This window comes from Cebidichthys violaceus, unplaced genomic scaffold, assembly GCF_023349555.1.
Source record: "Cebidichthys violaceus isolate CVI_PGR_0920_01 unplaced genomic scaffold, fCebVio1.0.p SCAF_19, whole genome shotgun sequence".
Lineage (NCBI taxonomy): Eukaryota > Metazoa > Chordata > Actinopteri > Perciformes > Stichaeidae > Cebidichthys > Cebidichthys violaceus.
Genome location: NW_027176361.1, coordinates 321004 through 345574, shown reverse-complemented (window position 1 = coordinate 345574; position 24571 = coordinate 321004). Strand labels below are relative to the sequence as shown.

Genomic DNA, 24571 nt, shown 5'->3' with positions numbered 1-24571 from the left:
GTCTTAATGTAAAATCTTAAAATGAAAAGTAACGACAGCTGTCAGTTGTAGTGAAGTGAAATACTCAAGTAAAGTACAAGTACCTCAACATTGTACTTTGATGCAGTACTTGAATAAACCCACTGGTGCTTCATGCAGTTAGTCAGTTATTCTGTCTGATGTTGTTGAAGTCTTTGTGGATCATCATCTCTACACGCTGTGATACCAATCATTGATTCATACTAATCATGTATTTATACATCATATATGGACTAGATGAGATACTTCCTCTGTATTTACATTTCATCAATAAATCCACAGTGAGTCACAGTTTTATGAAGTTTATTGTTGTTAGAAAACGTTTCACTCCAGTAAAAATATATGAATCTAACAATCACACAACCTACGAGCCCCAAATCATTCAAATAGCTGATTATATCTGATTATATCTGATTTCAAAGCAGTTATGAGTCAGTTTGTGGATAGAAGTGGCTGTAAAATATTATATATAATATATATATTATATATAAACATAGATTTTATATATATTTATATATCATATTTTACACAGTAGAGCATCAAATCACATGTACACAAAGCAGAGTTCACATCCAGCTGTGATACACCAGAGTCCAGACTAAACCTGATCCAGCACTGTCCAGTCCTGCATCAGGTGTAGACCAGCTGAGTATCAGAGTCCAGATCAAGAGAGAATCAGGTGTTGATCTAGTCCAGCAGGTGGCAGCACTCAGTGTGCTCGGCTGAAAACACGAAGCGGTCGAAGCAGCTGCTGCTTTTCCTTCCGTCTGTCAAACAGCAGGACCAGAACCAGGACCAGGCTCAGTTACTGGGAACCAGAATCCGTCCTGGTTTAAAGAAAGAACAGAAGGGGACGGGGTAAACCTCAAACCCACATACCTCATCATTCAAACTAGACTGAACTGGTCTGAAACAACACAATAAACTAGTTCCAGACTCTGCTGGACCTGGTCTACCACTCCTCTTAGTCTGGACTAAACTAAACCACCACTGAACTAAATGAGCCCTGTTCTGACCTCTGGCCTTCCTCTTGTAGTAGATGAATCCAGCCAGAGATAAGGTCAGACCCAGGATCAGTCCCGAGGCTCCGATGGCGATCTTGTTTCTCTCAGACTCGGGCATGGACGGGTCTGAGGACAGACAGGTAGACGGGTTAGCAGAGAGACGGGTTCAGAGGCAGGTAGACGGGTGAACAGGTGTGCAGACAGACAGGTATTTACCCCAGTCGGTAACCAGAGGTTTACTCAGGCTGATGTGCTCCACCACACAGGAGATCTTCTCTCCAGACCTGCTGACACAAACCGACACTTCAGGGTTTCTCACTCATAAAACTGGACCTGAACCTGGACCTGGACCTGAAGATAACTGGACTTGGACCTAACTGGACCTGAAGCTAACTGGACCTGGACCTGGACCTGGAGGTGGACCAGGGACATGCGGTTAACAAATAATGATAAAATAAAATAAATATTAATATTTCTCTACTGATCTGTGCTATAAATGTAGTTTCTGTATGATTCCAATCATTTCAGTCATTTGTATAATCAGAACCTCTGAATGATGTCATGTCCTGTTCAAACAGAGGAGACAGTGAGGTGAGACAGAGACCAGCTGTTCCTCACCTCACTGTGAATCCTCACTAACTGTTGAGTCTTTTTCTGTCTCATTGTTTGTCACCACTGTAATATCTGTAGACTCTTTTATTATATGTCCTTTCTTTACATAGAATAATGTATTTCACGTCTGTGTAGAACATGTTTAGTGTTGATCTGACATTAAACCTCAGTGAAGAAGCACAGAGAGGCAAACAGTACCTCTGCCTCACTGAAGGGGGCGAGAGAGAGCCCACGGGTCGATTCATGTTGTTCTGTCGTTGCTCTTTTTCTACACTTCTATTCTTCTTATACACTTCTCTTCTTCTACACTTCTCTTCTTCTTCTTATATTTTGCTTTGACCACAAAAATGTAAGATTCTATATCCAAGCTTAAAAATGTCTCAAAAAACAGTGAATTATGATCAAATCATCATCAGTTCATCGTCGGACAGGTAAAGTAACTCTTATGTGTTTGTTGTTCTCTTTATACATCCTGGTTGTTATGCAGATTATTGAGGAATCTCATGATTTTTGCGGGTGGCGAACGTTCCGCTTCTGAAACGCTCCCGGTGGAATCAGATATGTACCTTAATGTGTGTGTGTGTGTGTGTGTGTGTGTGTGTGTGTGTGTGTGTGTGTGTGTGTGTGTGTGTGTGTAAAGAATGCTGATATGAAGAACAACCAGTAGTCAATGGTCAGGCTGTCATTGAATGGTGATGTAAGCGTTTCTATTGGTTCACATGTTAGTAAATGTGACTCATGTAGAGTCAGAGCCTCACGTCACTGAGGTGGACTCACCTGGGCGTGTACTCCAGGTGAGAGTGGGTCTGGTAGTACCAATCACCGTCTGCCAGCTCATCGGTAGAAGTGACACCAGCGGTCTCTGGATGTCCGTCTCTGGTCCACCTCACGACGATGTTCTTGGGGAAGAAGTCGAAGACGCTGCAGACCAGCATGGACGAGTGTTTACCACCAGGGGGCGTCACGCTGCTCAGAAATACGTAGGGCTCAGCTGAAACACATTATGATGATGAAGTGAGTATTGATACGATGAATCATACTAGGCTCACAGATACATTCATTAGTACTAGGAGTACTTTCCACTCCAGTAACATTCGCCTAAAACGCCTGTCCAAGGCCTACCAAAGTACAATGAGAACTGTTCTTGAACCAGTTGGTTTTGGTCTCCTTTGAAACACTCTGAAGGTGTTTCTCCAACACAATCACAGTAAGTCTGAACACAATGAAGTAGAAGGTTTCTACTAACAGATGACTACAGCTGGAACTCTTTAATTAATAACTCAAAAATCATTGGAGATCACAATAAAGCCATAGCATGAAGCCTTGATAACCACAGAACATGAATATCAATCACATGTTAATGTGATGGTATGTCAGGGCGCCTTCCAAAACAGGTCAATAGGGAACCACAGTAGCCATGGTAACACATCTAGAGAGTATAATGTAATTCAGTCTCAACTCAAATTTCAGCTTGCTTTTGTCTAATCAAAGTTCACGATAATTCACATTCTAATTGGCAACTTTCCAATTTCAGTATTATTTAAGCAACAACCACACTTTTCTTTGTCTCAGTACTCGGGTTCCTGACTCGTGGTGTCACAGTGAGTCTTCCACGTTCTGCCTGTAGATCCACCCCTGAATCTGCATATCATTACTTCTTAACTGTCATTGGCTCTAGAAGCGTCAGTCATCAGAACGATCGGTTGTAATCGGCTCGAGCGTTACACAAAGAAGAGGGGCCGGCCCGTTCCCTCAACGCGGACTCTCGTTGGCTACTGTAGGCCGTGGACAGGACCTGGACGCTCCTATTGGGTCCAGTGAGGTGTCAATCAAAAGGTCAGAGCGCAGCCGCCATTTTGAGACCCAGAGACCGTCAATGTTTACATGGAAACCAGAGTTACGTTATAAAAGACATAGATAGTTAGACATGTCTGAGACGACGCAGCAGCAGTCTGTGGGTATTTATGGACCTAATAACGTGTTTAGGACTAAATATCTACTGGATTGGATCGTCTGGACCTTTGGGAATCTAACAAGACCGTGTTTGTCGGAACATTCTCGATGGGTGGAAAACTGTGAGGCTTCACTGGTGAGTTATCTTGATTTTGTAACTGTTTGTTTGTTGGTTGGTGGTCTGACAGAAGCGTTGATTGTTCCTGCTGTTGTGATTGTATCTTGAAATGGTTTACATCAATTGAATCACAAGAATCTTAGCTTTCCAAAGACATGTCGCATCAGTATGTATGTATATATATATATATATATATATATATATATATATATATATATATATATAGAGAGAGAGAGAGAGAGAGAGAGAGAGAGAGAGAGAGAGAATAGCAGTAGTACCAGTAGTACCAGTCAGTGGCGATTTTAGCCTGAAATTTCTGGCGGGGCAATTTTGTGTGACGTCATGTCACCGTCACAAACATAGAGGTAGCTGATTATTATAATCAGTAGCTTTACATAGACCAGTGAGATATGCTATGGGCTGCATTATGAGAGCCAGCAGGGGGCAGAAATCCTGTTTCAAATCCATTTCACGTGCTTCAGCGCTCAGCGCGACACAAAGATGTTGCCTATAATACAGCATTAAAGTACAACGATTGCAACAAAGTACAAAGATTAGACAGACGCACGGCTCAAATAACTTGCATCATGTATGAAGCTTGTGGCTCACGTGTGTCATACAATATGAAGCGAAAGGCACAACTGAAACAAACAACAACAAAACATGCATGTCCAAAGTGAGTCCGCATCAGTGCTGGGTTTGATGTGCTAACAGTTAGCCATGTCTTTCTCACCAGGCTGCAGCAGGATCAAGTCTTCTGGTCTGTGTGGCCCCAAACGTTTCATGTCTAATTTCTCTTCCAACGACAATGTAGTAAATTCACCCTCAACAGATAGTCTACATTATTCATTGTAGGCTGAATTAAAACACTTCCAAAATACTCGACATCTAGCGACATCTAACTAGCAGTAACGTTACCGCCATTGATCTGTCTGATTACGGTCTGACTCTGTTGTTGTTTTCTTGGTCACGAGGTACTTTTTTCGCGGTTTACTCAATATTCGAGTCGAGTTGCTAGGCAGATTTCATGGGGCGCATCTGAAAGTGCCCCATCTCCCAATGTAAACTTTGGCCTGTGTGGTTCACGCTCATTGGTGTTTCCATGGTAACGCTCTTAATAGAGCAGCGTTTACCAGAGCAAGCACACACACACCAATCAAATCACTACAAAACGGGACTATGATGCTCGTGAGTCAAGTGTATTCACACACACATTCACGCTGCTTTGCATATTAAATAAAATAAAATATATTTTGCCACAAAGCACAGATGTATTGAGCTTTCTGCACAACAGCGCCATCTGGATCTGGTGGGGCAGTGCCCCACGTGCCCCTAATGTAGAAACGCCACTGGTACCAGTAGTACCATTAGTACCAGTAGTACCAGTAGTACCACCTGCAGTACAAGTATCAGTCGTTGTGTTTCATAGAGAAACAATCTGACATCAGTTTTAATAAACTCATGAAACTACAATCAGACCCTGTTGGAGCAGGAGGACCCCAGAGTCTAAAGGGTTCTGAAAGGTTCTCAGAGGTTCTTGGTTTTTCTTATAGGTTCTTGGTTGTTCTTATAAGTTCTCGTGGTTCTTAAAGGTTCTCGTGGTTCTTAAAGGTTCTTGGTGGTCGTTTTAATAAATCATTTATTAATATTCTTGAACATGTTGATGTGATTCTGAGTGAAGTAAATACGTTTAATGAGGTGATGAAGAATGTGAAACATTAAAATACATCATTAAAGTGTTAATACTAGTATTATTAGTATCAGTTGTAGTAGCAGAGCTTCACCACCAGATGGTGACAGAGACTTTAGTCTGATGTTATAAATGATATCACTTTAACCTTTTAAAAACGAGGCCTATTTGCAGGCCTCAGCTCGAATAAAGATAAGAAATACCTAATTAATTGTATAAAAAAAAATAAAATAAAAAAAAACAAAAAACTTTTTTTATATATTTTTGAGATGAGAAAAATCATGGAACTATCAGAATACATGTTACTGGTTCACATAAGATAAGGATGGAACACAGCAGAACTTGGAAAACTCAAAAGCTCGATCTTGAAAAACAGCACTTTTAGGGTATTGTTTTTTGGAAAGTATGGGTATCCAAGACTTTTAATATGCTGGGCTCTTAGAACAACTGATATAGGCTCTATATACACAGCTATACATAGATACAGTGAAACATTTATGAAATATAGAGCATTTCAAATTAGAAAACTGATCAAATACTCCAATATTTGAATAAAAAAGTATTTTTAAAATTCAAAAACACTCTATATCACTTCTATGTATCACTCATGATGTTCATTGAATCAATAGACAGAAGATTGGACCTTTTTTGAGTGTTTTAAGCTCTTTCTATGCCCTTTTTAGTTATTTAGTTTAAGGTCAAATACTGCTTCAGACTCTCTGTTCAGGGCTGTATCTCAGCCCCCCCTCTCCGATTTTCACCATTGAGACATCCTTCGAACCGTAGGAGCCAATAGAATTGCCTGGAATTGAAAGCTAGATGATTGACAGCACTATTAGCCAATAAAGCTCAAAAAGGTCCAGCTCTGAAATCTGATTTGCGGAGCTTCCAACCCTCCCAAGAATCCGAGGAGTGTCGGAGAGACACGAATCGAACGGATTCACACGGAGCACCAGCAGCTGGACATAAACGCAGTGGAAGTACGGAGATATTCCATTTTTTCGCTGAGATTCGACCAAAAGTAAGTACAATATTCGATGAAAGCTGTGTGACTTTTTGTGTTCGAAGCTGAATATCTCTGCGATGGTTTACCGGAGAGAGAAATGGAAACTATGTCCGTAATCTCCGTCAGGCGCTCGTGCTTTTTTATGCTGCATGTTCGTAGGTAGCACGTTGCTAACGGAGTGTAGCAGCTGTTTTCTCCGGTCTGTCCCAGTCATATCGAGTATGATTTATGATATTTTGTTATTTGTTTGCTTGGCTGATGGGAGATGTGTTTGTCTCATGTAGAAGTGACCGAGTTCATGTTGTTCCCAGGACGCTGAGGTTTCTGCAGAACTATAACATCACTATATTCGTTCTTCGTGGGTTCTCTGCCAGTTACTTTTAACACAAAACTCTCTAAGTTTTGATCTACTCTGCGTCCAAATGGGGGACCTACGGGTGTATAAACAACTTCATTTAAATAAAGAGGTAAAATAATAATGATAATAATAATAATAATAATTATAATAATGATAATAATAATTATAATAATGATAATAATAATAATGATGATAATAATAATAATAATGATAATAATAATAATAATAATAATAATAATAATAATGATAATAGTAATAATCATGTAACATAAAGTCAAACTCACCTGACTTAGTCAGAACGTTGTCGTAGTCAATCTTAATGTTGTGTTCACAGACCGTCTCCTTCTGAGCGTTCATCGCAGCCAGTTTTGAAGGATCACTGTTCCAGTACTCAGCGTTCTTCACTCCGTACTCAGTGAATCCAACATACTTCCCCACACTGCTGCTGAACCTGGTGAACTCTAACTTGTTGTAATAATAAGACCTGATGAACTCGATGTCCTTCAGATCAGTGGAGTTAAAGTCACAACGGTCCGTCATAAACCCCATGAATCCACCTGAAGAAGAAACACAAACCAGGATCAACATCACTGAGGAATACAGTAGAACTGATCAGTAATCAGAGTATTAATCAGTAATCAGAGTACTGATCAGTAATCAGAGTATTGATCAGTAATCAGAGTATTAATAAGTAATCAGAGTATTGATAAATAATCAGTATTAATCAGTAATCGGAGTATTGATCAGTTATCAGAGTATTGATCAGTAATCAGAGTATTGATCAGTAATCAGAGTATTAATCAGTAATCAGAGTATTGATAAATAATCAGTATTAATCAGTAATCAGAGTATTAATCAGTAATCAGAGTATTGATAAATAATCAGTATTAATCAGTAATCAGAGTATTGATTAGTAATCAGAGTATTGATCAGTAATCAGAGTATTGATAAATAATCAGTATTAATCAGTAATCAGAGTATTGATCAGTTATCAGAGTATTGATCAGTAATCAGAGTGTTGATCAGTAATCAGAGTATTAATTAGTAATCAGAGTATTGGTCAGTAATCAGAGTATTGATCAGTTATCAGAGTATTGATCAGTAATCAGAGTATTGGTCAGTAATCAGAGTATTGGTCAGTAATCAGAGTATTGATCAGTAATCAGAGTATTGGTCAGTAATCAGAGTATTAATCAGTAATCAGAGTATTGATCAGTTATCAGAGTATTGATCAGTAATCAGAGTGTTGATCAGTAATCAGAGTATTAATTAGTAATCAGAGTATTGGTCAGTAATCAGAGTATTGATCAGTAATCAGAGTATTGGTCAGTAATCAGAGTATTGGTCAGTAATCAGAGTATTGGTCAGTAATCAGAGTATTAATCAGTAATCAGAGTATTGATCCTACCTGCTGTGTGGAGGCCGATGAAGAGGAGGGACACGCTGATGAAGGATGAAGCCATGTTCCTCTGTTCACCAACAAACTCTGACGAAGAATCACTGAGAGCTGCTGTTAAAAGAGAGGAGGAGTCACGTGACCTGTTTCATCATCATCATCACCTGTTACCAGGCAGACAAGTCAGACCAAAGTCTGCTGTCAGAGACACTGGAGACACGCTGCTATAATATAATATTATTAATATACATATTATTATGAATATATTATATATATAATATACATATAATATAACTATTATTATAAATATACTATAAATATTATTATGAATATATTATAAATATATTATCAATATTAGTATGAATATATTACAAATAGTATAAATATTATTATGAATATATTATAAATATTATTATATTACTATAAATATATTATAAATATTATTAGTATAATATTATTATAAACATTTATATAAATATTATTATTATAAATATTATTGTGAATAGTATTATTATTCTAAATATTAATATAAATATTAATATATATATATATATTAAATATTCTTCATGTAGACGTGTTGTCATTTATGATCAATATATCAGATAATCTGTGGGAATAGAGTCCAATCATTAATTATTAATTATTAATTATTGATCATTTATCAATTATATTTATTATTTGTAGACGACAACATTCTTCTTCAATAAAACAACAAGTTGACATCCAGCTGTTGAGACTTTATGAATTATTATTATCATCATTGTTATTGTTTACTGAACACAGACTCAGTTATAATGTATTCTAACACTCCATTCTCATTATTATCCTCATAATAATAATAATAATAATATGAATAATAATAATAATCAGCACTGGACCGTCTGATGCAACAATAAATAATATAATTATCTCACATCACACAAACTTTATGAATGAATTTTCTTCCATCGATGGAAATATTTTATTTAATATATATATATATTTTTTTTTAATACTTCATTCATCCCACAAGCAGACATTTGTTCTCTGTGTAAATTAGGGAGCAGTTAGTGGTTTAGTGTCTTGCTCAAGGACACTTCAGCACAGAACTGGTAGTAATGAGAGGAAGAGATCAACATGAAGGTAAAAACGTTTATTTTAGAATCACAGATTTAGAACTGAAGCTCTGAAGTGTTACTGATAAACACTCAAACTACAGTTTAACGTACCTTTACCTTTACTAAGGCTTTATGAGTTATAACTAATGGATTTATTATTATTATTATATATTATTATTATTATATATTATTATCATATATTATCATTATTATTATTATATATTATTATTATATTATTATTATATATTATTATTATATATTATTATCATTATTATTATAATTATTATATATTATTATTATTATATATTATTATTATATATTATTATATATTATTATTATTATATATTATTATCATATATTATCATTATTATTATTATATATTATTATTATATATTATCATTATTATTATTATATATTATTATTATATATTATTATCATTATTATTATAATTATTATATATTATTATTATTATATATTATTATTATATATTATTATCATCATTATTATTATTATTATATATTATTATTATGTTATTATCATTATTATTATTATTATATATTATTATTATTATTATTATTGTTATTACTATGAATTGGTCGTGATTATGAATCGTGTGTCGAAGAAGAAGATTCTTGACTGTTTCAGATCAAATGAGAGTTTAATGATACAGAAGAACATTTATTGACAAGAAAAGAAACAACAGAAGAAGTCAGGAATCAGCAGAAGTGGGTGGAGCTACAAAAAGTACTCAAGGAAAAGTACTGTTACTTTGTGAAAAGAGAGAAGTAGAAGTACTCATCAAAATAACTACTGAAGTACAAAAGTATTAAGTTAGCAAGTTACATCAGAAATGTATATATATATATATATATATATATATATATATATATATATATATATATATATATATACGTATATATATACATTATATAAATGTATATATATACATTTATTTATAAATATATATGTGTGTGTATATGTGTATATATATATATATATATATATATATATATATATATATGACATTCATACAATAATAACAATCAGAGAGATGAGAAACAGAAATAACATGAATTAAACTGGATCAGATGATGAAGAGGAGACGATCAGATGATGAAGACGAGACGATCAGATGATGAAGACGAGACGATCATTAAACAATCAGCTGCACTCGTTTCCTTTGATGAGGAAGAAGGTTCCAGCAGCGACACCGAGCAGACCGACAGTCAGACCGACTCCACAGAAGACCGCCGGACCAATGCTGGGCTGAGTCTGCTGCACATCTGGAGACAGAGAACAGAGACATTAAGGTTCACCTCCACATCTGGAGACAGACAACAGAGACATTAAGCTTCATCTCCACATCTGGAGACAGAGAACAGAGACATTAAGCTTCATCTCCACATCTGGAGACATAAAACAGAGACATTAACGTTCATCTCCACATCTGGAGACAGAGAACAGAGACATTAAGCTTCACCTCCACATCTGGAGACAGAACAGAGACATTAAGGTTCACCTCCACATCTGGAGACAGAGAACAGAGACATTAAGGTTCACCTCCACATCTGGAGACAGAGAACAGAGACATTAAGCTTCACCTCCACATCTGGAGACAGAGAACAGAGACATTAAGGTTCACCTCCACATCTGGAGACAGACAACAGAGACATTAAGCTTCATCTCCACATCTGGAGACAGAGAACAGAGACATTAAGCTTCATCTCCACATCTGGAGACATAAAACAGAGACATTAACGTTCATCTCCACATCTGGAGACAGAGAACAGAGACATTAAGCTTCACCTCCACATCTGGAGACAGAACAGAGACATTAAGGTTCACCTCCACATCTGGAGACAGAGAACAGAGACATTAAGGTTCACCTCCACATCTGGAGACAGAGAACAGAGACATTAAGCTTCACCTCCACATCTGGAGACAGAGAACAGAGACATTAAGCTTCATCTCCACATCTGGAGACAGAGAACAGACATTAAGCTTCACCTCCACATCTGGAGACATAAAACAGAGACATTAACGTTCATCTCCACATCTGGAGACAGAGAACAGAGACATTAAGCTTCACCTCCACATCTGGAGACAGAACAGAGACATTAAGCTTCATCTCCACATCTGGAGACAGAGAACAGAGACATTAAGCTTCATCTCCACATCTGGAGACAGAGAACAGAGACATTAAGCTTCATCTCCACATCTGGAGACAGAAAACAGAGACATTAAGATTCATCTCCACATCTGGAGACAGAGAACAGAGACATGAAGCTTCATCTCCACATCTGGAGACAGAAATGTTTGTTTGTTTGTTGTGTAGATGTTAATAAAGTTCTCTCACCATAGAACTTGGTCTGTGGCTGGTCCAGGGCCAGATGTTTCACCGTACAGCCGTAGATGTCTCCCAGCTGTGGGGTGAACTCCAGTGTGGAGAACTGGTTGAAGGTTCCGTCTTTGTTGACGAAGGGAACGTTGCTGCTGCTTCCTTCAGTGACGTTCTCCTCGTTCTTGGTCCAGGAGAACTCCACAGGAGCAGGATAGAAACCAGTCACATGACAGATGAGGGAGTTCTTCTGTCCTGGTTCCACTTTGTCTCTGGTGTAGATCATGTGACTGGAAGGAGGATCTAAACAGAACACACTCTTATTAACATGTTCTCAAGCGATGAATCGTTAGTTTGATTATTCTCAGGTTCTAAATGTTCTTCTGGTTACTTAAAGTAACAGAACATCTAACATCTGGTTTGATGTAAATGTTCTCATGTTCTCATGTTCTCACACAACGGGATTAACCAGAAAACCAAATAAATATAGAAGCTCCTAAACTCTGTTCACTGGTTCAACATATGTAGTTCATCAGTAAACAAACTGTTTGTTGTTGTTCAGTCTGTTAGTAAACAAACTGTTTGTTGTTGTTCAGTCTGTTAGTAAACAAACTGTTTGTTGTTGTTCAGTCTGTTAGTAAACAACGTGACTCACTGATGAGAACAGAGTATTTTAAGAATCATGTTGAAGTTGTTCTGTGAGAGTTTAGTTGTTGTTGTTTAGAGGAACTCTGGCTGTTTGTCCTTTAATCAACAATAAATATCTAAAATATAAGTTTGGTCCAAAGTGTAAATACAAAAGAAAACAAACATCAGCAGATAAATGAACAAACACATTAAAGTAAACAACGTAACATTATTTACTTTTATGTAACATAAAGTATATTTTATTTACAACAGTCAGATGTTAACAGTTTAAACAGCTGAAGACACATTACAAATAATAATAATATATATATATATACATATATAATATATATATATATATATATATATATATTATATTATATATATATATATATATATAATATATATGAAGTATGAAGTGTTTGTCTTTACCTCGCTCCAGAGGGAAGTCCTTGAAGACTTTACGTGCAATTTTCAGGTTCTGTTTGCAGATCTCTAGATTAGCCACAGCTTGTTCATAACCTCCTGGGACGGTCATGTGATCTACAAAAGGGGGCTGAGGATCGACTGCTTTCTTGTGTTTGAAGTCTGCGTACCAAACCTCTTCACCATCCAGACCATACATGAACTCTCCACCAGAGTCTGAACAGCCAAGAAGATTAATGTCCTCATGAAGAACTGAAGAGAAAACAAAGTTCAGATGATGATGATGATGATGATGATGTTTGTTTGTTTGTTTGTTGTTCAGACTGTTTGTAAACAAACTGTTTGTTTGAACCATCAGAGGTTTAAAGTGAACTGAAACATGAAACTTACCGTCAGCTGAGACCCAGAGGACACCAGAGAGGACGAGGACCACCATCATCTTCATCATCTTCATCAGCTCCCTGTAGACCTGAACCCGTCTGAGACTCTGTAGACCTGAACCCGTCTGAGACTCTGTAGACCTGGACCCGTCTGAGGAGGACTGACAGAGACTCCAGCAGCAGCTGAGCTCTTTCTCACAACGAGCCAATGAGAGAGCAGAGATGTTGTGATGTCATCAGTGTCCAGGTAGAGCCAGGCTGCTGCTCACATGAACTTTAATAAACAGACGACTCAATCAATAATCAATACTGTGTTCATGCAGGCTTTTCAAAATAAAACCTATTGCTAAATGTCAGACTTTTAAAAATAAAGTCTTTAATTTCAGACTAAAGTTTAATCTTCAACATTAATATTTCACTGGATGATTATTTTTAATAAATTAAAACGGAAGATGAAGATAGATTTAAATATATTATTTACAAAGTGTTGATTTTAAGATATTAACCTGCTGCCTCACAGCTTCCTGTTTCAAGAGTTTCACAATAAAAGCTTGTCTCTCCTCTCATCTTCTGACACTTTTATGTCATGAAGTTCTCCTTCATTCATTAAATACACGTTTTATGTTGATATCTAAAGACGTCCACATGTTCATCAATCATTTAAAGTAATTCAAATAAAATAACTTTAATATTTAGTATTTTAATATTAACCTCAAAAGGTAAAAATGTTTAACTGAAGTAACTTTAACATTTAATATGTGATGTTTTCATGACCCTGAAACATGAGACACGTTTCTTCTTCTCTGATTTAAAGTGAAAACATCGTGTTTGATGAAGTGAGACACTTTGACTTCCGTCTCTTCTTCTCTGAAACCTTTACAGCGGTCAGACCACACGATGCCTTCAGGCGTCTCCGTAAAACCAGCAGTTCCCTCTGAGGCTCAGCTGGAGCGGTCGCTTAGTACGAGGAGTCTGGGGTTTCCCGCGGCACCTGAAAGCAGCAGCGTCTGTGGAAAGTCTCATTCTTTACTTTCGCTTCCAAGTCAGCAGCCAATCAGAAAGAGAGCTGCTGATGAGTCATCAGTTACCAGGCGAAGCAGAGAGAAGCGGCTCAGACCGAGTCCTGACCGAGTGTTAGGCCTCCGTCCATCAGACCCACTCCACCCTCTGGTCCACATCTGGGACTCTTCTTCACTGAACGCCGTAGTTTGTCTGGTGATGAGTTCTTTAGAACCGAAACTACATCTGTTCAGACGGAGCGACGTTCTCTTCACGTAAAGAACGGTTCTCTACGTGAAGAGAACGTCCAGCTCTTCACGAACCTCCGGGTGACGTAGAGGAGACTACGTCCATGACCGCTTCACCCTTCTTCATCTTCCTCTTCCTCTTCTTCAGTCATACATTCTCTCCTGTAAACTGTTCAGTACGTTACTTTATTTTGAAATGTGCAGCGAAAACAATGACTTATTATTTGTCTTATTGTTGTAAGTGTGTTGTCACAGTGCAGGATACAGTGAGCTGAATAAACTTTATCGACACAAGAGGAGAAAACACTAGCTGCATTAATCAAGGGTGTGTGTGTCTGTGTGTGTGTGTCTCTGTGTGTGTGTGTGTCTCTGTGTGTGTCTGTGTGTCTCTGTGTGTGTGTGTGTCTCTGTGTGTGTGTGTGTTATAAACCAGCCTCCTATCACCTGAAGAACATCTCAAGGACTAGAGGACTTATGTCTCAACAGGACTTGTAAGAACGTGTCCATCCTTTGTCTTCAGTAGACTGGACTACTGTAACGGTGTGTTCACAGGTCTCTGTAAGAAGTCAGTCAGAACGATGCAGCTCCAGTCCTCACTAAGACCAGGAAAGTGGATCACATCAGTCCAGTTCTGAGGTCTTCACTGGCTTCCTGCCCAACAAAGTGACTTTAAAGTCCTGCTGTTGGTTTATAAAGCACTGAATGGTTTAGGGATCTACCTTATGAACCATCCCGACCCCTCAGCTGGTCTGGGACCTGGTCTACTTCCTGTCCCAGAGTCAGAACTAAACATGGAGAAGCAGCGTTCGGTTCTTCTGCTCCACATATCTGGAACAAAGTCCCAGAAAGCTGCAGGTCTGCTGAGACCCTCAGCTCCTTTAGATCCAGACTGAAGATGTTTCTGTTTGCTGCCTTTAACTGAACCAAATTCAAGATATTAATACATTTACTGCATTTTACTACTGTATTATATTTATTACTGCTTCTTAGTGTTTCAATCAATGTTCTTCATGTTTTTAAATCTTTTATTTTGTCTTATGTTTTGATGCTTTTAATGGTTTCATGTGAAGCACTTTGAATTACCTTGTTGTTGAAATGTGCTGAACAAATAAACTTGCCTTGTGTATTTCTGTGTGTGTGTGTGTGTGTGTATTTCTGTGTGTGTGTGTGTGTGTGTGTGTGTATTTCTGTGTGTGTGTTCTACAGTCAGCAGTCATGTGACTCTTCAGCGTCTCTGTTCAGCAGTTTGTTGTTTAGTTTCTTCGTCTTTGTTTAACCTCAGAAACCTGAACTGTCTCTGGAAAGTCCCGACTCGTTACTTTCACTTCCTGTTCAGTCAGCAGCCAATCAGAAACAGAGCTGCAGATGAGTCATCAGTTACCAGGAGCAGACGTTTGGCGTTGAACGTCAGAGAGAGAGAAGGAGCTCAGCCGCCGCCTACAGGTTCATCAAGGTTCCTTCAGTTCAGTGTAGCTCATCTTACCTGAGCAGGTGACACTGAGATCAACTCATTCTAAACCCTGAGAACACAGAACCTCCTCAAGGACCTCTCAACCTCAAAGACCCTTAGAGCCTCTTCAGCCCGTCCTACAGTGTTCTCAAGGACCCATAGAACCTTGTCAAGGGCCTCTGGAACCTCCTCAAGGACTTCTCAAGCATCCCCAAGGCCTCTACAAGACCCTCAAGCACCTTAGGAACCTCCTCAAGGACTTCTCAAGGCTTGGCCCTGTGAGCTGAGACTCTCTTTAGACGAGTTGGTCCATTTAGTTTGAGCTCAGTTTGATGTAAAACAGCGTCCTCTGGTGGAGGAACCAGAGCAGCACATGAAGATCAGACAGACGATCAATGAACACGATTCTATTGAAACAGACTTCAGGAGAAATACATGAATATTTAATAACTTACATCAACATGTCAAACTAAACGAAACAGAATATCAACACATTCTGTAAAACTGAGAGAAAACATTCAAAGTAAGGTGAACTGGCTCCGCCTCTTCCTGTGGTCAGTGTGCAGACAGGTGAGATCAGTCAGTGTTGATGTGTACAGGTGAGATCAGTAAGTGTTGATGTGTTCAGGTGAGATCAGTCGGTGTTCAGGTGCAGACAGGTGAGCTGTAGAGGAGGAGTCATCCTGGTCATGAAGTCTCGTTCTCCTCTGCTGAACCTCTTCATCTCTGAAACAAACATGAACTTCGTCAACATGGCCGCCGGTCTGCAGGTGATGACCTGGGCCCAGTTCCTCCTACGTGGTTCAACTAAGTCGATCAACTGTCCTGTTAACCAGCTTAAATGAACCCGATGATTGAAGTCAGGCTGTCTCGGTTTCTCAAAGGCTGATCCGCGCTCAAACGATCTCGTTAATTCAAACCAGACTTCAGTTATCAGGATAGTTGTGAGTGCCCGTCCTACTTCAGAAGGGGGAAGCGTCGATCACAGAAACCATGATTTTCTAACAGTAGGATGGTAAATAAAGTCAAAGACAGAGAGCAGGAGATGATCATGAACTCATATGAAGAGTTCAAGACCATAATCATGACAACATCTAACACCGCCACCACTGAGAGGGCTAGACAAGAAGCACGGCGAGATATCAGACGAGCTAAATGCTTAAGTGTTGGGAACATGTATAATTTAAGTGTCTCATCACCCCAATCAATCAGATTCCGTCTCTTTAAATGTCGGCTGGCAGTATTAATGGAATGAGTAACAATGATCTCAACTCTTTCAGAATAAGTAGATAAAAACAAGCCCAAAGAGAATCTAATGGATACGAATGAATAGATACTTATGAGGATATATGTACTGTATGCGCTTATGTATCATGTACTATGTGTATATACATGTATGTGTATACTACCATATAGAAGTAGGAGTTTGAATATGTGTGTGTGTGAATCTGTGTATGGGCGGATCAGTATGTTTGATTATTCATAATCAGAAATTCAATCAATTGGAGCAGTGAAGATAAATTGTGTGATTCTCTGCATTCTTATCATGAGTCCATCTTAATCCTGTTCTCCAGTCATGACATGCTATAGTCTACTAATAACACTGACATATCATCATGAGTGCTTTCAACCCAGCCATCAAGAGGACATGGGAGCAAGTAAACACTGAGCACAACAACATGACTCAGAATGGTGAGTCAGTACAATATGTCCCACGGTGACGTAACGAACGCATCCATAACTTTCTTAAGCTCCAAATAAACTTTACCAACATCACGGCACGCGGCGCCGACGACGTACAAAAATGTACAACTCTCAAAAAAGAGCGAGTCTCCGCATCCAGTCTGAGACGGTCGACGCTCGGCTGTGTGGTGTTCTCAACGTACGGCTCGAGAAGGTCTAGTGAATACAGAACCGATGGTCCTCGTATAGGAAGTCATCGTGACGTGATAACGGATCTTTGAGATCTCGAAGAACTCTCTCCCTATAAAACGCTAATCTAACTAATATCGCTGCTTCATCAATGGATCTCTGAGGAAGGGAGCTGACATTGTTTTCTGGGGGAGTAGCAAGTTTATCCAGCTAACTTAAGTTATCCCGCTAACTTAAGTTATCCTAACTTAAGTTATCCTGCTAACTTAAGTTTATCCTGCTAACTTAAGTTAGCCTGCTAACTTAAGTCATCCAGCTAACTTAAGTTAGCAGGATAACTTAAGTTATCCAGCTAACTTAAGTTATCCTGCTAATTTAAGTTATCCTGCGCTGAAGCAGGTTCAAGTTTATGGATGTGTTGCTATGGTGATTTTGCCAAACTTGCTTCGTGGAACCAAAAAGCCTGACTTAGTAATCTTATCCTGAAAACTATCCGGCTAACTCAGTCAGCCAGGTACGAGGAACGGAGCCCAGGTGAGAGAGATCATGTCGGTACCTTCTGATCTCTGGTTGTTTTGTGTTCTGCAGGTGAGAGAGAGCTGACGACACACAACATCACTGCTGCACACACACAACAGGAAGTGGAGGAGAGGGTCATCAGAGTCACACACCTGAGAAACAAGACACACACACACACACACACACACACACACACACACACACACACACAGGTAAATACACACACCTGAGAGAGACACACACACACACACACACACACACAGGTAAATACACACACCTGAGACACACACACACTGTAATTGGTCCACAGCTGCTGTAATGTCACTGACCAGGCTCCGCCCCCGGGGGTAGACTCTGACGTGACCTCTGACCCGTAGCGCTCTCTGAAGCCCCTCCCACTGAGAATCATCCAATCCCAGCAGAGGACGAACCAGAGCACCTGAGACCCACAGGTGAGCCTCACCGGTGCCGTCATCGATCACAATCCTGACCAACCAAACAAGTACACACAAGTACATAAACGTGCTGCTTATAGAGTATAAGTACACAGAAATACACACGTATGAGCAGAAGAAGAAGAAGTCTTACTTTGCTTTGGACTGAAAGACGGACGAAGACGATCGACACTGTGGACTGGAACAAGTCTAAGGGACAGACAGACGTCAATGATGAACTAACAGAGACATGAAGAAGAGTAAAGTGTCCTCTAGTGTCCTCTAGCGGAGACAACGTTCATAATAAACACATGAAGAAGAGTAAAGTGTCCTCTAGTGGAGACAAAGTTCACAATAAAGACATGAAGAAGAGGAAAGTGTCCTCTAGTGTCCTCTAGCGGAGACAACGTTCATAATAAAGACATGAAGAAGAGTAAAGTGTCCTCTAGTGGAGACAAAGTTCATAATAAAGACATGAAGAAGAGTAAAGTGTCCTCTAGTGTCCTCTAGTGTAGACAACGTTCATAATAAAGACACAAAGAAGAGTAAAGTACAATAAAAGTTTTTTTAAAAAGTAATGTAGTAAAGAACCCAATAGAACCCAATAGAACCCAGTAGAACCCAGTAGAGTGGAGCACCTGTATGAAGACACTCCCACACAGCGAGCAGCTCCACTGCAGCTGCAGGAACAGGAAACACACCACATGACCTCTGACCTGACCCACAATGCACCTCTTCTCTCTGCTCACTGCCCACACACCCAGATGCATCATGGGAGCAGGAGGAGGCCGGGCGGAGCTGAAAGGAAACGGATCAATACGATCAGTAAATGATGACGAAACAATATAAATACATGTTATTGATCCACTGTGGTTACCTCATATCTCCAAGAGAGACGACAGTTATAGAGCTGACAGGAAGAGAGCTGCAGTACACACCTCCTGACCTGAGACAGAGAGACAGAGACAGAGAGAGACACAGAGAGACAGACAGAGACAGAGAGAGACAGACAGACAGAGAGAGAGAGGGAGAGACAGAGGGAGAGACAGAGAGACAGAGACAGACACAGACAGACAGACAAACAGAGAGAGAGAGAGAGAGAGAGAGAGAGAGAGAGGGAGAGACAGAGAGAGGGAGAGACAGAGAGAGAGACAGAGAGAGAGGGACAGATAGAGAGAGAGAGACAGAGAGACAGAGACAGAGAGAGACAGACAGACAGAGAGAGAGAGAGGGAGAGACAGAGACAGAGAGAGACAGAGAGCGACAGACAGACAGAGAGAGAGAGAGAGAAAAGGACAGACAGAGAGAGAGACAGACAGACAGAGAGAGAGAAGGAGAGACAGAGAGAGAGGGACAGACAGACAGAGAGAGAGACAGAGAGAGGGACAGACAGACAGAGAGAGAGACAGAGAGAGGGACAGACAGACAGAGAGAGAGAGACAGAGAGAGAGGGACAGACAGACAGAGAGAAACACAGACAGACAGACAGACAGACGGAGAGACAGACAGAGAGAGAGAGGGAGAGACAGAGAGCCAGAGAGAGAGACAGAGAGAGGGACAGAGAGACAGAGAGATAGAGACAGAGATAGAGACAGAGAGAGAGAGACACTTCACTGCGTCACAGCTTCCTCCCTCAGATCACTTTAAACACCTTTAGTGTTCGTTACCTCGACACTCTACGCTGGAAACCAGAGAGCAGCAGTGTGTTGCCAGGCAACAGGCCAGGTGGGTAGGGGGTGTGGCTCAAGTCCAGGTACACCTGAAGACTCCTCCCAGTCTGGTCACACACTGTGAGTCGCACACCAGCACACACACCTGCACCTGAGTCACTGGTCCTGTCGTTGAGACTGATCCTGTCACACACCTGAGCCTGAAAACACACCAACTCTGACCTGCACACACATCAACAGACAGGTGAGTGTAAAACAGGTGAGGGTCAGACAGGTGAGTGTGTAAGACAGGTGAGCATCAGACAGGTGAGAGTCAGACAGATGTGTCAGACAGGTGAGAGTCAGACAGATGTGTGTCAGACAGGTGAGTGTAAGACAGGTGAGAGTCAGACAGATGTGTGTCAGACAGGTGAGTGTAAGACAGATGAGTCAGACAGATGTGTGTCAGACAGGTGTGTGTAAGACAGATGTGTATCAGACAGGTGAGTGTAAAACAGGTGAGGGTCAGACAGGTGAGTGTGTAAGACAGGTGAGCATCAGACAGGTGAGAGTCAGACAGATGTGTCAGACAGGTGAGAGTCAGACAGATGTGTGTCAGACAGGTGAGTGTAAGACAGGTGAGAGTCAGACAGATGTGTGTCAGACAGGTGAGTGTAAGACAGATGAGTCAGACAGATGTGTGTCAGACAGGTGTGTGTAAGACAGATGTGTATCAGACAGGTGAGAGTCAGACAGATGTGTGTCAGACAGGTGAGTGTAAGACAGATGTGTGTAAGACAGATGTGTGTAAGACAGGTGAGAGTCAGACAGATGTGTATCAGACAGGTGAGAGTCAGACAGGTGAGTGTGTAAGACAGGTGAGAGTCAGACAGATGTGTGTCAGACAGGTGAGTGTAAGACAGGTGAGTGTGTAAGACAGGTGAGGGTCAGACAGGTGAGTGTGTAAGACAGGTGAGGGTCAGACAGGTGAGTGTGTAAGACAGTTGAGCATCAGACAGGTGAGAGTCAGACAGATGTGTCAGACAGGTGAGAGTCAGACAGATGTGTGTCAGACAGGTGAGTGTAAGACAGGTGAGTGTGTAAGACAGGTGAGGGTCAGACAGGTGAGTGTGTAAGACAGGTGAGGGTCAAAGACCAGGGGAGATGTTGGTAACAACCAATCAAAAGAGGAACACACACCTGAGAGCATAACAATCAATCAATAAATCAATCAATCAGATCGGTTTACCTGCAGTCCAAGACATCAGAGACGGACAGGTGTGTGGGCGAGAGAGCCTGACGACACACAGAGAGAGAGTTTTATTTCTTCTTCTGTTTGTGTGATCAGTCACACACTGTGTGTCTCACCTGCAGCAGGGGGCGTGTCACAGTGTGGAGCTTCCAATCAGATCGGACCTGAAGGGTGGAGTCCGTGTGGAGCTCCACCCCCTTCCTCCCAGAAACACCACAGCCAATCAAAACACTGGGATCCTGACGGACAGACACACACCGACCAATGGCCTTCATCATCTGACAGCATCATCAACGTCATCGTCAATCACACAGCGATGACATCATCTCCACCTGTCTGATCATCTGACAGGTGATGTCATTGTATCTTAGATAATCAGAGACTCTCTGATATAAATAATAGAAACACTGTTACAACCGGCCAATCACCTGCAGCCGCTCAACCCGGAGCCCCGCCTCCCGGTGACCTCATCACAGGTGTGCTCACCTGTGTGTTTGGAGCGGTGAGTCTGTAGAGACCTCCGGGCTGGAGGAGAGGGAACCAGCGAGCGGACCCACCTGAGAGCACCAGGACCACCTGCAGACAGACAGACAGGTAACAGGTGCATTATGGGATGTTTCAGGTGAAGAAGTGTCTCACCTTGTCCCGGCTCTCCGTCTCCATCTCTCTGTCTGTCATTGGTCCGTTCTTCGGGTCCCGCCACCAGCTGACCACTGGACCAATCACAGCGGCTCTGACTGAGAAGCACAGCGTCAGCCCCGCCTCCTTTGGCCCCGCCGCTAAGTTCCTCCAGGCCACGCCCTCTTTCTCCTCCACCCTGATCACCATGGAGACGCAGGGTCTGGAGCCGCTGCTCACTGGGCCGGTAGTCATGGTAACGGAGGAGGAGGCGGCTTCTCTTCTTCTCTTCTTCTCTGCAGTCGCTGCTCCCTCCGTCTCTTCTTCTTCTTCTACCGTCTGTTTCCTCCCTGTGACATCACCTCTTGACTCCTCCCCCTTCTGGCTCAGGTGTGTAATCATGGCAACAGATGGACTCAGGATGTGAAGGTGGTCCAAAGAGAACTGGAGGTAGACTCTACATACACAGGTACATGACTGTGACTCATCTTCTTAGCAGCGTGTCAAATAAAAACTGTTACTTATAAAAACTAAAATGTAGCATTTATTGTTGTAGTTATAAACAAATACAAATAAAAGAAACAATCTTGTTTTATATGGAACTGTGTGTGTGTGTGTGTGTGTGTGTGTGTGTGTGTGTGTGTGTGATCTGCTTACACACCCTCTCTAGAGACAGAGGTCCAGACCTCGGACTCTACACTCGTGCTTTTGTTTTCTTGGAGTTAGGGTTTGGTTTGGCTGAAATGGACTCATGAAGGGATTCAATATCATTCATCAGGTTCATGAAGTCCACCACAGAGTAGGTCTCATGTACATCTACACACGTACCAATCGCCGTGGTGATCGCTGTAGCCCCGTTCCACTCGCCAGAGATCAGCTGCTGTGTGCTGCTCCAGGTTTTCATTTAGGTCCACCCACTGACCCACTGACCCACTGGGGTGATGTCAGAGTAAATGGGTTAACATGAGGTATTCCCCCCGATGTAGCCTAGCATGTAGCCTAGCATGTAGCCTTGCATGTAGCCTAGCAAATGGGACATACGTTGTGTTTTTGTCCAGCATTCTCTCTTCATCGCCCTCATAGTTCACAGAGAAAGTGTCTGCAGACAGCAGACCTGCAGGCCGGTGGAGGATCTTCTGTTCCTGGTCTATTAACAGCCGGACTGCACTGAGCTAGCTTCATGTAGCGGGTCTCACTGCGCTAAAGTGCCCGACTGGAGGAGAACGTTGTTCTCTGGTGGTGGGCAGAGAACAACGTTCTCCTCCAGAGAACACGCGGTCCACAATTTAAGCTTCTGAATTTTACAAATGCACTCGTATTATTAAAACAGATTGTTGGTCATGTGTACATATATATATACACACACACACACACACACACACACACACACACACACACACATATATACATACACACATACACACACAAAGATAACTGGAGGTAGACTCTACATACACAGGTTCACATATAGAGATATATGATTATGTGAGAGATGTGTATGTACCTGCAGAGTGTGTATATGTGTGTGTGTGTGTGTGTGTGTGTGTGTACCTGCAGTGTGTGTGTGTGATGTACTGGTCCTGGTCCAGGTGTTGGTAGGAGGGGAAATCTGATTGGAGGAATCTCTCCGTTACCATGGTAAACTGCTGCACACACACCAGACAGCCTGCAAAACACACACACACACACACACACACACACACACACACACACACACACACATCTTCAGAATGTAAGGTGACTGTGTGTGTGTGTGTGTGTGTGTGTGTGTGTGTGTGTGTGTGTGTGTGTACCTATCCAGGCTGTGTTGAAGGCTGCTCTCTGCCCCCCCTCCTCTTCCTCTCTGGTTTCCGTGACGACACAGGCCACACCTCCTGTCCCGTCTCTCAGCTGTAGAGTCTGATCGGTCGTCTCTGACGGGAGCTCCAGAACCCCGACCACCAGCAGGGGGCGCTGCCTGGGTCTGTCCCCGGTCTCAGTCCTGAAGGACCAAGCCAGCGCTGAGTTGATCTGAGAGCTGGTCAGACCTGATCCACCAGAGGACAGCAGAGACCTCAGAGACACTGAAGACCAGGACTCAGACTGTAGAGACCGGCTGAGCTCTGAGACACTGATGGACTGATGCACTGTGGGGTCAGTGCTGTACTGTAGAGACATAGGGACATAGAGACACTGTGAGACACTGTGAGACATAGAGACACTGTGAGACACTGTGAGACATAGAGACACTGTGAGACACAAAGACACTGTGAGACACTGTGAGACATAGAGACACTGTGGGGTTAGTGCTGTACTGTGGAGAGACATAGAAACACTATCTACCTGTGAAAGAGGACAGGTGTGAGGCTCGTCCAACATCTCTGAGTAGATATCCCTCCTTCCTCCTCCTCCTCCTCCTCCTCGTCTCCACACACACTCCATCAGCTTCCAGGACAACACACACACACACTGCTGCTTCACCACCCTGGGGACCAGACTGGAGGACAGACAGAGTTAATGATCCCCAT

At 41.4% G+C, this 24571-nt stretch overlaps 3 protein-coding genes and 1 long non-coding RNA gene across 9 annotated transcripts in view; 1 reads left to right on the top strand and 3 right to left on the bottom strand.

The window, feature by feature from the left end:
* Positions 1-24571, bottom strand: part of LOC137874366 (CST complex subunit CTC1-like) — a 66590-nt gene that overhangs the window by 37106 nt on the left and 4913 nt on the right. The window contains exons 10-23 of one of the 5 annotated variants that reach the window (XR_011103298.1): positions 24387-24540; positions 23858-24209; positions 23616-23730; positions 22086-22521; positions 21933-22022; positions 21563-21685; positions 21444-21490; positions 20213-20437; positions 19423-19491; positions 19184-19343; positions 18700-18755; positions 18441-18597; positions 18149-18263; positions 16291-16446 (exon numbers count right to left, since the gene is read on the bottom strand). Coding sequence is in view for 4 of the 5 variants with exons in the window: in XM_068713009.1 (XP_068569110.1) it covers positions 16355-16446; positions 18149-18263; positions 18441-18597; positions 18700-18755; positions 19184-19343; positions 19423-19491; positions 20213-20437; positions 21444-21490; positions 21563-21685; positions 21933-22022; positions 22086-22521; positions 23616-23730; positions 23858-24209; positions 24387-24540 (2191 nt within the window). In the remaining variant the exon portion in view is untranslated. Of the gene's footprint in view, positions 1-16151; positions 16447-18148; positions 18338-18388; positions 18598-18699; positions 18756-19183; positions 19344-19422; positions 19492-20212; positions 20438-21443; positions 21491-21562; positions 21686-21932; positions 22023-22085; positions 22522-23615; positions 23731-23857; positions 24210-24386; positions 24541-24571 lie in introns of those variants that run through there. The other 4 variants (XM_068713009.1, XM_068713010.1, XM_068713012.1 and 1 more) reach the window with 4 other exon arrangements.
* On the bottom strand, positions 305-8250 carry LOC137874370 (H-2 class II histocompatibility antigen, I-E beta chain-like). Its single transcript, XM_068713017.1, has 6 exons — positions 8168-8250; positions 7044-7316; positions 2412-2625; positions 1239-1306; positions 1035-1148; positions 305-845 (listed from the first exon to the last, which is right to left on the bottom strand). The coding sequence occupies exons 1-6, from the start codon at positions 8220-8222 to the stop codon at positions 820-822; spliced, it is 750 nt and encodes a 249-aa protein (XP_068569118.1). The 5' UTR covers positions 8223-8250; the 3' UTR covers positions 305-819.
* On the top strand, positions 3680-14604 carry LOC137874377 (uncharacterized). Of its 2 annotated transcripts, none has more exons than XR_011103300.1 (3): positions 3680-3723; positions 13002-13270; positions 13906-14603. It is a non-coding gene; the product is annotated as an uncharacterized lncRNA (long non-coding RNA). The 2 variants fall into 2 exon arrangements; XR_011103301.1 differs by lacking the exon at positions 3680-3723 and adding an exon at positions 6402-6416 and having other exon boundaries at positions 13906-14604.
* LOC137874372 (mamu class II histocompatibility antigen, DR alpha chain-like) lies at positions 9892-13116 on the bottom strand. Its single transcript, XM_068713019.1, has 4 exons — positions 13034-13116; positions 12650-12895; positions 11609-11893; positions 9892-10535 (listed from the first exon to the last, which is right to left on the bottom strand). The coding sequence occupies exons 1-4, from the start codon at positions 13095-13097 to the stop codon at positions 10414-10416; spliced, it is 717 nt and encodes a 238-aa protein (XP_068569120.1). The 5' UTR covers positions 13098-13116; the 3' UTR covers positions 9892-10413.

What these genes read in the sequence shown, in the direction of transcription:
- LOC137874370 (XM_068713017.1), bottom strand. Translation starts at nt 8,222, where the DNA reads ATGGCTTCATCCTTCATCAGCGTGTCCCTCCTCTTCATCGGCCTCCAC. An exon ending in CATCGGCCTCCACACAGCAG is followed by an intron (nt 7,317 to 8,167) that starts GTAGGATCAATA and finishes TTTCTTCTTCAG; the next exon opens with GTGGATTCATGGGGTTTATG. An exon ending in ACCTCTGGTTACCGACTGGG is followed by an intron (nt 1,149 to 1,238) that starts GTAAATACCTGT and finishes GTCTGTCCTCAG; the next exon opens with ACCCGTCCATGCCCGAGTCT.
- LOC137874372 (XM_068713019.1), bottom strand. Translation starts at nt 13,097, where the DNA reads ATGAAGATGATGAAGATGATGGTGGTCCTCGTCCTCTCTGGTGTCCTC. An exon ending in GGACTTCCCTCTGGAGCGAG is followed by an intron (nt 11,894 to 12,649) that starts GTAAAGACAAAC and finishes TGTTCTGTTTAG; the next exon opens with ATCCTCCTTCCAGTCACATG. An exon ending in GCCACAGACCAAGTTCTATG is followed by an intron (nt 10,536 to 11,608) that starts GTGAGAGAACTT and finishes CTCTGTCTCCAG; the next exon opens with ATGTGCAGCAGACTCAGCCC.